This window comes from Coccinella septempunctata, chromosome 4 (genome assembly GCF_907165205.1).
Source record: "Coccinella septempunctata chromosome 4, icCocSept1.1, whole genome shotgun sequence".
Lineage (NCBI taxonomy): Eukaryota > Metazoa > Arthropoda > Insecta > Coleoptera > Coccinellidae > Coccinella > Coccinella septempunctata.
In genome coordinates this window covers 4,973,346-4,987,293 of record NC_058192.1, presented here as the reverse complement: position 1 = coordinate 4,987,293, position 13,948 = coordinate 4,973,346, and the positions used below count along the sequence as shown (strand labels likewise).

Here is a 13,948-nt window from a genome sequence, read left to right as displayed (position 1 = left end):
AACATATTATTTGACTTTAAGGGATGTGAAAAGAATTATATGTCAAGTATAAAAGGAAAATGGGAGTGATAAAATTTTCTTTCAGCAGGATATTCACCAATTTGGTAGCTCAAAATTTGGTAGCATTTCGATACCGTGTCTGCCGTTTCGCATTTCCATAAAAATTACGACTCGGGTCATTCATGTATTACAAGTTTTCAATTAAATCGTTCCTAATATAGCGTTATTAGGCCCAGACATGAAACCGACGAATAACGAAGAAGTCAGAGTTGCGTTTCGTTCTGTTCTCATTTATGTTCGACAGAAATAAACTTCTTACATAATGCATGAAAACGAAAACAATAAAATTGTGATAAATGTTGTTAGTTCTGATTTATGACGATCATTAAAAATTTTGTCTTGAACGTTTTCGATTCTGGTGTAGAGTACGGGCAATCTTTGTTCCTGGCCTATTTCGACATGTAATTAGGTGGTTTCGTTTTCTTATTATCTATTCAGGAAAGTTTTATCAACCCCGATTACAAAGATTCATGATTCATTTTATGAAAAACTATTAATTGCAGTTATGATTAAAATGCCAATAGCACTTATGAGTTCTCTGTGCATTTCTATTCTTCAACGATGAATTCTTTGATTTTTTAATGAGAAACTCAGTATCGCATCATAGCCTAACCTGATCTGACTTAACCTAACCTTACCCAACTCAACCTAACCTAACTTAACCTCATCATCGACACTATTCATCATTGACCATTAAAACTGAAATTCCATAAACTTCGTAGCACCATAGTCGGCACAAAACGCAACCTCGCCCATTTATTTATGAAACGAAAGAACAAAATCCCGGTCTGGGTTATGACCGTCGACAATAAAGCCTAAAAAGTCTTACGGGAGAAATTAAAACGTCCTCCGCGTTTTTCCCTATCTCTCATCTTTATCCCACTCACTTTATTTCAGTTTGTAACGGTCCATTACGGTTTTAATCTAGCATTTAGACGCGGACAGGTAAAATGAACATCATTCATCTTACGAAGAATTTCCTTTCGAGTCGGATTCGGATGCAGGGAAGACGCTCTCGGTGTGGCGTGTTGGAAATTATTTTTTCAACTGGGATTGGTTCCATTCTCGACCGAAAGCTCCTTTGCTGGGGTTTATGGGAGTTTTTATGAAGGTCCTGCGGGTGTCGATGTTCTTATTTTCAATGAAACACTTCTAATTCACCGTGTTTCAAAATTTAAAATTGAGTTGTTCATTCATTCATTCATTCATTCATTGCTGTATCCCGTTGCCGGGAATGAATCTACAAAAAGACGAAAAAAGGGAAAAAAACAAAAAGAAAAGAAGAAGAAAGGAAAAAAAAAGTGCGAACAGACTTATAATCTTTCAGGGCTAATTGCGACTGTGTGCTCTCCTGTGACTGTAGAGTCCCAACCGTGACCTACATATCCTACCACACTCCGGGCATGGATAGTCACCAACCAGATCTGGCCGCCGCTGTATCCTTCTCGAGTCTCCATTATAACTGTGTACCAAAGACCTCCACTGTGACCTGTCTAATGCTAGTTGTTCCCAGTTATGATTGGCATTAACTGATTTTAGGGATTGATATAGTGTATCCTTAAACCGCTTTTACTGGCCTCCTGGTTTCCGGGCTCCCTCAGTGAATTCGCCATATAGAGCTATTTTGGGGAGTCTTGTGTCTTGCATCCTCAGAATGTGGCCGCTCCATCTGAGTCAGGCCCTCGTTACTTGAGTCTCAATTGTTGTACAACTCGCGCGCTGCAAGACTTCTGCATTCGAAACTTTGTGGATCCATCTGATGTGCATTATCTGTCTTAGATGACGTTGTTGCGTTTTTTCAAGTTGTTTAATATGTCGCCTGTAGGACGTCCAGCTTTCGCTTCCGTAAAGAAGCGTTGGGAGGACCACTGCCTTGTAAACAGCTGTTTTGGTCTTCAGATTGAGGTCGTGATTTTGAAACACTCTATCCTTTAGCTTCCAGAATGCCCGTGATGCCGATGCCAAGTTGTTACTTCAACTCTTTCATTCATCCACGGATTTGTATCGAATTTTGCTACTTTGCAGTACAAGTTCGATATTTATCCATTTTTCTTCCTTCAGCCTGCTGAAGGGCACTCCAAAGTATGTTATGTTCATGATATTCATTTATGGATGGCGCGCCCATGATTCTTTTGAAAGAATGGAATGCGAGCCGAGTAGCTGTTCGTGAAACGTCATTCGATCCATCGCGAATATTTCTGTACCGACGCGCGGATGGATGTAAAAGGACCCCCTTGAAGAGGAAAGACAATATTCGGCAATATCCAGCCTGAATAATTCGAATCGCTTTGATTCGGACGAGCTGCCTCGTTGGATTTTCGGTCTCCGATTTCTTTTTCGTGTCGAATTAACGTTCCTCTAATTAAGTTTCGAATGAGGCGTAGTTTTATACCCGAGACCTTTTTGTTTTCGCATCGGAAATCCCATCAGGAGAGCTCCGACTGAAACCGATACGCCGACGGAACAAAAAAATTGGCCTTGTCAATAAACCGAAAACACAAATCCCTAATCCGATATTTCTGGTTTCGGATGTCACACGTATAAACCGATACATCATCTGGCCGCGTTCCGAACGGTACAAAGCCTTGGAAATCGGACGTATCTCGGAACCAGCCGAGCCTATATAAATTAGAGCCGTATCACCATGCTAAGATCTCGACCAACGACGGTGTATCCTTAAGAGCAACAAACAACGTACAACACCAAATAATTAAGGAATATTTACGATCGAAATCGTATTATTAAAATCTTTCATCCGGCTTCTGGTTATACCAGTCGGACCGGACCCAGTTGGAATATTTTTAATATGCGGCGTGACTGGTGGCTTGTCGACTCGGCGTCCGTTCACGGTAGCCTAACCTCTTTCCAACGCACAATGACAAGGGTCTGTTCATGTTGGTGCCGCCGAAAACGGACGAAATTGTTGGAGGTTTATCATCGCCGACACTTATTAATCTTGAAACGCACAAAGATTTAGGGTACTGGGCAGTTTTCGCCATTTCCATCTTGTTGAAGAATCATCAGGATAGGCCCCATTAAGAGATATATAGCCGGTTGCGCAACCTATCGCCGGGTAGTCGTAGATGTTACCTAGGTCATGAGTGCCATCTGCAGATCCGTGTCAAACTGATAAGAGCGACAGTATTCATCATTTACCTGAATAAAAATTCTTGTTCCCATTTTCAATACGCATAACAATCGAACAAGATGAATGCCAATAGAATAAAGCGATTGTTTGGTGCCGATTTTTACGTCGAAAATCGATCGTCAATCTACACAACATCGCCCTCCGAATATCTAATTGCTCAAAGAATCTTCGTAGGAATTTAATTAAAACCTTCTGATCGTTGGCACTTTTTGCAGCTCGTATATCTGCGGAATTTTCTGTTGCTACTTTCCTCACGCTGGGGGATGTCGACCAATGAAAATTCGTTGTCTCCCCTAATTTAACCCTAGTAATAATCCGTCCCCATTTTTGATTGATGGTTCAATAAAGAGTGAGGGGAGTTTTTCAGTAAGTTGCGGAATATTTAAGGATACAATAAATATTACTTTTGGGGGAGTGCTTGACTTTTATTGATTCGAATAAACCAATTATGGGAGCGAGAATTTTATGCTTCAGAAGCGCATTAGGCTATTTATTTTTAGATATACAGAATATACTTGGAAATATACTCAGTATTCTTTCATGTGCTATTCTTTCAATGTTCTAAACCACTCAAGAAAAAAATAATGATCCCACCAAATCATGAATGATGAAAATACTTGCTAAACCCTAAACTAATACTTTTTCCGATACTTTTCTATTTTCATTTCATCATAATATGTATTCGAATAGATTCTAAGGATAGAAAATCGTCATGGCACACTTCTGAATGAACCACACAGGTGACTCTTGTCAAAGACCCCGCGTTAGTTGGACAAAGTTTCAATCGAGATTCCACAAACATGCAAACATAATCTGGGCCAGCCTGGAACCGATGTTAACGTTTTGTTGGCAGAGAGATCGGAATACGTTCATGCCTGGATTCTACAGTTGTGTCTCTGAGCTCCGCATTAATTACTCATTTGGAGTTTGCTGAAAATTTCAGAGCCACCTTATATGATGGAAGTGGCAAGGATCTATCCCGCTGATAAGAAATTCTTGGTCTGATGGGACAACTTTGATAGCTTTCGGAGTTGGAATGCCTCTTATGCCGTTCCGACTGGAATTCAGTATACATGTTGAACTTTAATTCATTCTTCGTAATTTAACCCTTCGACAATTTCGATTTTGACGCTTCAGAATGTGAAATTTTTCGACGGTTTTCTTTTTCCAACGATTCAATTCGTTTTTTCGTCTCTCCCTCAACTCCAGTATACTATTAATATCCTTCTCACACTGCGAGCTGGTTGAATTGTGGCTCCTTCAAAGAGGCAGAAATTTATTACTGTTGGGATAAATGTACGACACTCAATGGAAACAGGTGGTTCTGAAAGCCTCGTATCATAATTAAAATTAATTACGAAGACGCGGACTGTGAAGTCATCCCCGACTTCTCTGCGCTGAAAGGAATAAACAGCTTCGAATGAAATGTTGATCTCGGAATGGAAACTTCTGGGGTATCGGGAGGAATTCGTTTCACGAGGTCTGATGAATGGAACATTTTCTTTTGGGGGCTTTTATAGATTTCCATCTCGGAGCACCCATTGAGTTGTTTGTATGCCATTAATGTTTGGCCATGACGTCAGTTTGATGGGCCTATTGACCTAATGATGTTATTCGAAAGATAATTGCCATATATTATACGGTAACTAAAGGCAGGTTTATAGAGCACAAATCCGCTGATTTCGAATTATCTCCGTGGCAAACAACCTCGGACAATCTGAAACTTCTGACTAACCTCCGAAATCGCCCATCAATTAGGCTAAATCGTACGCTGATCCGACTGACTGCTACCTTTTCCACATTCACCAAATTATACAATTCACCGAATGTAATAACACTCGAGTGAGGTGCTAACCTTTTGTTAGGTGTGAAATTATTATTTTATCTTCACGATGATCTGCATTGGTTGTCCGTCTAATAAAATAATGATAGTGCACGGTAATTGACCGGTTGAAGGTGGTATTTACGACGTTATTCACCAATTTTCGAAGGACTTCCTGTAGAATAAACAACCAGCTTCTCGAGAATTCAGACTCATTGTGACCAGTTTTTGTACACAAATAGGTTTTATTTTTAGCCGGAAATTATTTTATACGGTTGCTAATTTGAATTTCTAAATCTTTTTAATGAGATTGAACGAGAGAGACTTCACTTAGGAATTTGGATTGGTGCTGTGGTGTTTAATAGCCACAATGAATCATGTTTGTGGCTGTTGCTCCTGTATTAGGTTGTGCAGATTTTATGGACCAAAAACCTTAATTTTTTCCGCGAAAAATCCCATTAGAACCCCCTGATGAAATGGGCCGCAACTTATCCAAGGCTTAATGCCTTCGGACGTGGTGGAATTGCGTCATAAAGGACCCTAAGGTGGTCAAATTCGACCTTTCATGTGGAGGCACTCAATTAGCGCTGCCGAAGCTATTCGTATTTTCCGACATCAAAAAGACGTTCGTTATTTCCTTATTGCTTCCTAGACCATTAAACATTAGACATTGAGGGTGAAATGCTGCGCAACTTACAAGGTACCCTAACGATCTCGTTTCTGGGAGAAGAAAGGTGAAATAATCACTGAAAACCGTTTCAGTTGGCTCTATCACATCAGCCGCATTCATTCGAACGGATGTAATGGGTTTTATCGTGCACGGCCCAAAGTTTCCTTGGTAATTTCTTCTACCTCCTGTAGCATTTCGGCGGATTCCAAAAAACCTGTTCGTATTTGACAACACACGAATCCACTGGAGGACACCATGTCAGATCTCAATATTTACCTGGGACGGACGCTAAATCGTTGACCTGCATCTCAAATGAAAACCCTCTAGCTCTAGACCCTTCCACTAAATCTTATTTCCATAACTTTAGATATATGATTTAATAAAGCCTCCACCCATTATGACAGAAATGATGGGTTTAAATTTTTCTGTTTAATGGGGATTTCAAATTTACGGCTGTCCTTTTCCTTTGTATGCGATTTATACTATTCTCAGATAGGTGATCTTAACATTTTTATGGGAACAAGTTGAAAAGGTTTTGAGATGTTATACAGAACTGACATGAAGCTAAAATAGATACATACTCACAAACACAAGAATAATTGAGCACTTCTACCATAAAAGTTAATACTTAAAGGAAAAAGATAACAATTCAACTTTTCTTTGGATTTCCTACGTTCGCTGACGGCTTTCTCTGTCAGAAGAAAAGGAAAGAATGAAATAAAGCCGCTGCAATTATACAGATTAAATTCGGACATCAATTCATCTTGATAAGCGTGTCTAATCTCATATTTACGGTAGGAAATCAATTTTTCAAACTAGACAGCCGTAATCTGCGTGTATCTAGCGAGCCCTCGTGATATCATTACTCAAAATCAGATACACTTTTCACCTGGGCGTATTCCCATTCAGCGAAATTGCCCCCTTTTCCCATATAGACCCGTGGGCTAATTAACACATGGCATGGCCCTTCCATATGGTCCCACTTTACAGTTGGCGTATCTCGGAGCAACACATATTTAAGCTGTCATTTACGGGGTATACATAAATTAAACCCTCTCCGGATCGAAATATTCGAAACTGCGGCTTTTAAGAACCCAATTAGCAATTAGAACGTGAATTTAAGGAGAAGGGACAAATGGAATACGCTAATGAACTTGCCGAACCGTGCAGTTCAAAGGGATCTCGACTCGATGTCTTCAGAATATTACTCATTAGGAATTTTTTGTGTACATTGTCATCCGTAAGATGGAAGGAGCTTTCTTACATAAATTCCTTTCAAGTAGGGCGGACGGGAGACTAATGGGAAAGATTAGTAAGGCAGAAATAATCTTGCAAACGGAATATTTCATCTATTTCGTGTAAAGTTCCCCGAGCAAATGAAATAATTCACTTGCTCCCTGAGTAGATGCGTCGTTTGCTATTATACCTATACCCAGCTTTGCGAATTGCTTTTCTAAATGAGATATCATCTCTCCGTTATTCCAGGAATCAATGAAAGATATTCTTCTGACTTCTCCGTCTTTTCAATGGAATGACGTGAAAATACTTCTTGGAAGAAATGTGAAGAAATTTCTATTGTTCCGGTATTTATTAATTCAATCTAGGATCAATAGCTCATAATGCCTCTAATTACAAGCAATTGTTCTGGTTATTCTCGAAAAATCTCATTTACCGCTTAGGTGAATCTTCCGAACAGATTTAATTGGATTAACCGTAACAGAGATTTACGAATCTAATGTATTTTCGTAAATAAGACTGTCAGTTGATAAATAAGTTGTCGTTTCAGCTGAATGTATTACCGCAGCTTGGCCTGCTGGTATCAGTCAATTCCGAAACTTGGTTATCGTGAGGCAGATAACCCTTAGCTGTGTGAGGTACGGTTAATCCTGGGGACCTGAAGGGTTGAGAGACAGTTGTTCCTTGAGTGGAAAGTCTGGTTAAAAACCAACCCTCTCTCTGTCTCCAACCGCTAATGTAATAATTCAGTAACGATCTCCCTTTGACGAGGCTGAATTTACATTTCTAATGGTTTTCAACGGACTGGGGACGTTTTTCATGACAGGTGGAAGCATTTATGGCTCGAATTCCGCAAGATTGCGTTATTGTTTATTATTCAAAAGGTTGATAATGAGTCGGCAAGGCAGAAGTAATTGTACGAAGGTATAGAATACTTCTCATCTAGTAGGAAAATTACAAATATACAGCAGGTTGTTCTTAGAGCTTTTCATTTAGGGATTTTATGGTTTTCATGTTTATGTGTTAGCTTATTGTTGATTTCTGGTAGACGAAAAGGGCAGAAATTAGCCTCCGTTAAATATCCTGAAATCCAATAATGTTCCGAATTCTTCTAGCAGCTGTGTTTAGCGAAGAATGCGTTTTGTTTCGGCAAGTTTTTATCGCTCACATAAGATTAAAGTACCTGATGGCAGAACGTGTAGTCATCGCCGCTTAGCTCGCAGGTGAATTTAAGCGTCTGATTTTATCGCGAATAAAAATGTCATATAAAGCGGAGGAGTTGGGTAGAAGTTAAGGCCTGATTATTACCTTAGATAAACAGCTTGTAGTTATAGTAAACGTGATCCTAATTAAGTCATGGCTAACATGAATTGCGGTTATGGAGAGGAGTACGTGTGCTTTTCCCATATTAATTACGCAGTCTATATGGACGTAATTGGTATTCGATAGTTATTTATCGTGAGCGCGCAAAAATGGCATGGTTAATGACTGTCTACTTCCTCTGCATCTTTGGCTGTGCACTCGGAATTTCCTTGCAAGGAAGATACGTGAATACCTCCATATCTACAGCTACATCCAACTCCTTGACAAAATATGAAATTATTTAAGTTCTTCAGCAGATTTCCCATTGCCTTCAAGGGACTGGGTTCCTTTGACAAGAGGAATATTTTGGTTCATCGAGTATTGTCGAAGAATTTCTGTGTCGACGTCGTTAAAACCATTCTTTTGGAGGAAAACATAAAGCCGTCGAAAACAAGATAATTCTTATCCGAAAACACGAAATTTGAATCAACATTTTTCCCTATAACGACTTTTAATAAAGACATTCGAGAGATAATTTCGTATAAACAGGGAATAAATTGTGGCCATAAAAAATAATAAAGTAGTTGCTGAATCGAATTTGAATTCGTTGTGTGAGAGCGCGGGGAACGATAATAATAAAAGTCCGTTATTCAGATCATCAAGTATTCTTCGCCCGGTCGTACCTGCCCGAATCCTGATCAGAATGCCGAATGGAATCCGAACGAAAATTCATCAAATCTGTATAAATAATTCATCCGATTCCAAACACGGAGTATATGTAGGGACCACCTCAGTTTCCCCCACCGGTTATTAACGTCTATATATACCGATTTCGTGTTTTCTTTCCAGGAACCAATAATTCTTGTAGATACGGATGAGATTGAGGAAATATGCCATTTAGTATAACGAGTGGTGATCAATGGACGATAAGGGAATTCGGTCGGACATCGTTTTTCGAGCCTGGCGGTAACAGAAGCGCTTCTTTCGGATCTACTAATTCGATCGAATAGGAAAAGACCGGTGTGTGCTGGGACCCTGGTGACAATTCATTTATCCACGAGTTTATTGGTAGTTGGCCTATAGAGAATGGGGACCGATGGCCGGTATGGAGGCAATAAATAATGCTGGACCTCACACGTTAAGAGATTGAATGATACACACGCTCTCGTGGAATGAGGGTTAAGCAGATGTTGCCTTAATTTAAATAGAGCTTATTCAGACTCCGAACGCTGGAGTTTTCGGAATTCGTATCTTATGTGGGTGGAAATTGTAAAATTGAAATTTCCGCTGTTTACGTTTTGTTCGTCTTGGGACAAAATTTGACACTGAAGTCGAGTGACATCTGATGAAGGATATTCTTAGTATTCTTAAGATTGATACTTCAGGAAAAAATTTCAACATTTCATACAATCTTTTGCATTATATTCAATGAAAATTATGCCTAACTTCAGTCAGTATATGTATCTACACATATACTGTATAGTTAGTTAATAAAAATATCGTGAAATTTGGAAGAAAACATCAAAGAATATATCCAGTTCTGTGATTATGTGTCATAAAGTACCTATACGTTTAAACGACTCAGAGAGTTGAGAGAACTTAAGCTCGATTTCTGTTAGTGGTTTTAGGTGACGAAATTTGAATAACTACACTGCGCAAAAAAATTAACGCACATTCTGAAAATCTCAATTTTAATGAAAGTTAACTTTACATTGACTTTATAACTTATTTTTCATGTTCTCTCGGGAAGGTTTTGAACGAAACAAGACACATTAAATGGAAGAAAAATTCACCGAATCTTATGTGAAAGAAGAGAAATGAACAATTTTCAAAATACTTAAATGCTGATAAGTGATTTAATACTTGGTATTTCCACCAAGTTGCGTTAATTACATCTCGGCAACGACGGTTCATACTCAAAATGAGTGATCTTAAAATGTTCTGATCTAATCCTTCCCAGATTTCTCCGAGTTGGATTCCTAAGTCATTAAGAGTAGCTGGATGATTTTCTGAACTTCTCAGCCTTCATATATAGTAAAAGAATAACATACCCTAGTGAGCCTCTATTCCAAAAATCCAAAATACTCAACATCAGGAAATTATTCATTCTAAAAATGGCCGTAAGCGTGTTCAAGGGAAAGATACCATTAAATAACGTAGATTATGAATACGAAACAAGAAATAAAGATAGAACCTACTATACCTCAAAATGTTTTAAGCGAATAGGACAGAGATCAGCTCAATTCCTTGTTTCTAAAGTATAAGCAGCGATCCCAATTCAGTTGAAAAAAATTAGAAATTATAAGAAATTTAAGAGGACAACCAGGGAATGGCTAGTTCAGTTGAACATAAGAGAAGCAAATGATTTAATTAATAAATTCAATGAATGAAACAAAATACATCAGAATATCCAACTATAATACCAAATACTCACCGATTATGACGAAACATTCTCACCGATTAGGACAAATATACTCACCGATTAGGACAAACTACTCACCGATTATGACAGGATAATTTCACCAATTTGAGCAACGTAAAACCCGGTTTGGATTTTTGAATAAGAGCCAGGAGTGCCTTCACAGTGAAGTGAATGTTAGGAAAGGTTTATTTATGTTTGAAATTATATATTGTAGAATTGAATTAAGTTATAATTAATAGTTACACACAGATTATACTATATCTGGTATGATCTCTGTAACGTAAACCATGTTTATAGATGAATAAACATTATTATTATTATTATTATTATTATTATTATTATTCTATTGAGGTTGTCCCAAACCTGCTCAATCGGATTGAGATCTGGACTTCTTGCTGGCTATTCCATCCGGGAGACTTCAACCTCTTCAAGGTACTCCTGAACGATGCGCGCACGATGGGGTCTGGCATTATCGTCCATAAAAATGAAATTTTCACCAATGTATGGGGCAAATGGCACTACATGCTCTTCAAGAATGTTCCTTATATACTTATCAGCATTCATAGCTCCATTATCAACGACCACTAGGTCTGTGCGAGCAGTCAAAGATATTCCACCCCATACCATAATCGATCCTCCCCCGAAACCAGTAGTATTCAGGAAATTGCACTAAGCATATCTTTCATGTGGACGTCTGTATACAAGGGAACGTCGATCACAATGGTAGAGGCAAAATGTCCAGGTCTTCGGACATTAATACCTGTCTCCCTGAGTCGCTGCAACATTCTGGACACACTTGTATGGGAAACTCCAAACCTTTCTGCAATTCTTGTGTATGTCCACCCTTCTTCTCTCAAAACTACCGCTTGGGCACATTCCTCTTGGGTCAAATTCAATTTTTCCGAACCCTTTTCCTCATTTATAATAGTATATGTGTGTGTATGTATTTTGAAAATATTTTTTTAAATAAGGTTTTGATCTTTAATTGTAAGTTTCGAACATCCGAAATTATTGTAGTTTTGTTGTACCATTTTAGAGCCCTGATGAAGATTTTATAAAGTCGAAACTAGTTGGCCTTTTTTCCAAAACCTGGTTTTCTGAATAATTCGTCGACCTAGAAACCTGTCAAAAATCACCTGAATTCGTACTCATAGGTCTCATCATCATTCATCTTTTTTTATTCCTGCTGGGAAAAAACATCTGTATTGAAGAAAACCGTCGAAACTGGATAACATATGCATGCATAATTCTGATAAAAATAATTATCATTGAGAACACCTTCAGTTGAAGAATAAATTTGAGATTTCCATAATGTGCGTTAATTTTTTTGCGCAGTGTATCTTTAGATTCCACCTTTAGAAATCCCCCCTTGAAGAAATATTGACGATTTTGCATTTACCGTTTATTTCAGCAGTAGATTTTATTTCATCTATGGGGAAAATAGCTTTCCAATTGATTAACGAGTTATCCGAAAGAGATCACTTCCATATTCTTCCTTACTTCCTGCAAAATCCAAGAACCACGAGTGGTACATTATTCCCTCCTGCGCCTACAAAGTCGTCGTTGACGTTGCTTACCACCCAAACTTCCACTCCTCTACACGTGCTAACTACCCACTTTTTCAACTATCCCCGTGCGCACATTGAATATTCTGCTATTGTTTCAGGACCGGCATGTTAAGGACTCGCCCGGAAGTTCGATAGATAGGGAGCCGGAAGTTGATCCCAGCCAGGATTACAGACTTTTGCTGGGATACGAAAACAATACACACACCGTGTTGAGATTCTGGAGGCGGCTAGACACTTGCGATAACCACGATATCCCGATCACGGTAAGTAATTCAATTCGAATACGAGTTTTGTAAGTGGCGCTATCTGCCATCCCTAATGGGTTGAATTCAAATTGGTTCTTTCCTATTTCGAGGACACGTTTGAATATTTGGACAGAAATGATATTATGAGTTTTGTGTACCTAAAAGCTTGATTTTGTGAGGGAAATACATTGGTAAATGGAAGCACCATAACTTGCCAGGTGAGAAAGTAAATTAACAGCGGGTTTCATAAAACTTTGATTGTCCGATCAACGATTTGACAGTCAGTCGATTTCTAAAGCGGAATCACTGAAAATTTTTCATTTCTGAATATATTGAAGAAGTAGCAATTGAGAATAATTGACTGGACATATGAACATTATAATTTGATGTAAGAATGATATTCTGAATGATCATGGCTGAATTATCGCTTGAAAAAAAATTGACGTCTATTCGTCAATCAAGCGTTGATTCCACGGTCAAGCTTTATGAAACCCGGATTCTGAGTGACATCAATAGAGCAAAAAAACGACATTTCTGTAGCTATATCATCCTCACAAAATATTGCAGAGTTCCAATTCCATTGGATCGTTTTAATCAAAATTTCTGACACGCACAACACCGAAACTATCTGGCTGATTAACGAACTCAAATTTTCACATTCTCAGAGAGCATCGTAAACTGACTCAACCTACAGGGAATGCAGAGGTTCGTGTAATTGGTGTAACCCCACTTAAATAATGGGAAACCCACGAAGATTTACCTACAAGTGGATAAAAGTCGCAGGAAAGTCAAACATCAACAAGCGCTGCCATTACAAAATCAACACTTTCCGCGAGGCATGAATATTCCCGCTCGTAATGTTCTTCCTGCCGCTCGTTAGTAGCAGAACGATAACCTCGTTTCTTGGACGTGGAGGAAGGCTAGGAAAATCCTCAAATATTTACTTTCTATTCAAATCCACTACATAATTCCCAAAGGTCCGGGACAAACGACGGATTTCCGGAGGAATAGTCCGTCAATCAAGATTTATGTCAATTAGGTTGATCTGACCTTTCTCCCGGCTCGGTCCCAGTGCCGTAGAAGGTTACTTCTATTTTCGCCCCCGCCTGCCCTTTCTTTAAATTTTCAGGAAGTGGCTTCGCAGAGCGCCATGATTTATGGAGGTGTAGTTCCAAGTTTGAATATTTCCGTCAGGAATATGTAACGATCTGCGATATATTTCTGCTAGAAGTTGAGCCCGGAAATATGGTCTTGGAGTGGAAGTTTCGGGTCTGTTAAGAACACCGGCGGCCTATTTTTTATCCGCGGAATTTTCTCATTCATTCAACGACATTAATTTCGTTGCTTTGTTGGCGTTTCTTTCAGATGACGGGGTTGAAAACACTCACATTTTTTTAATAAAATACCTGTTGGTTTTTAGAGTATATAGGCAACCTAAACACTATGTCTTAAAGCCCAGTAAACACACGTGGAAG

The 13,948-nt window shown here is 38.8% G+C and overlaps 1 protein-coding gene across 1 annotated transcript in view; it reads left to right on the top strand.

Moving 5' to 3' along the window:
• LOC123311611 (MOXD1 homolog 2) overlaps nt 1-13,948 on the top strand; it is an 81,823-nt gene that overhangs the window by 49,886 nt on the left and 17,989 nt on the right. The window contains exon 3 of the mRNA XM_044895664.1: nt 12,327-12,491. Within this exon, the coding sequence (XP_044751599.1) occupies nt 12,327-12,491 (165 nt within the window). The remainder of the gene's footprint in view (nt 1-12,326; nt 12,492-13,948) is intronic.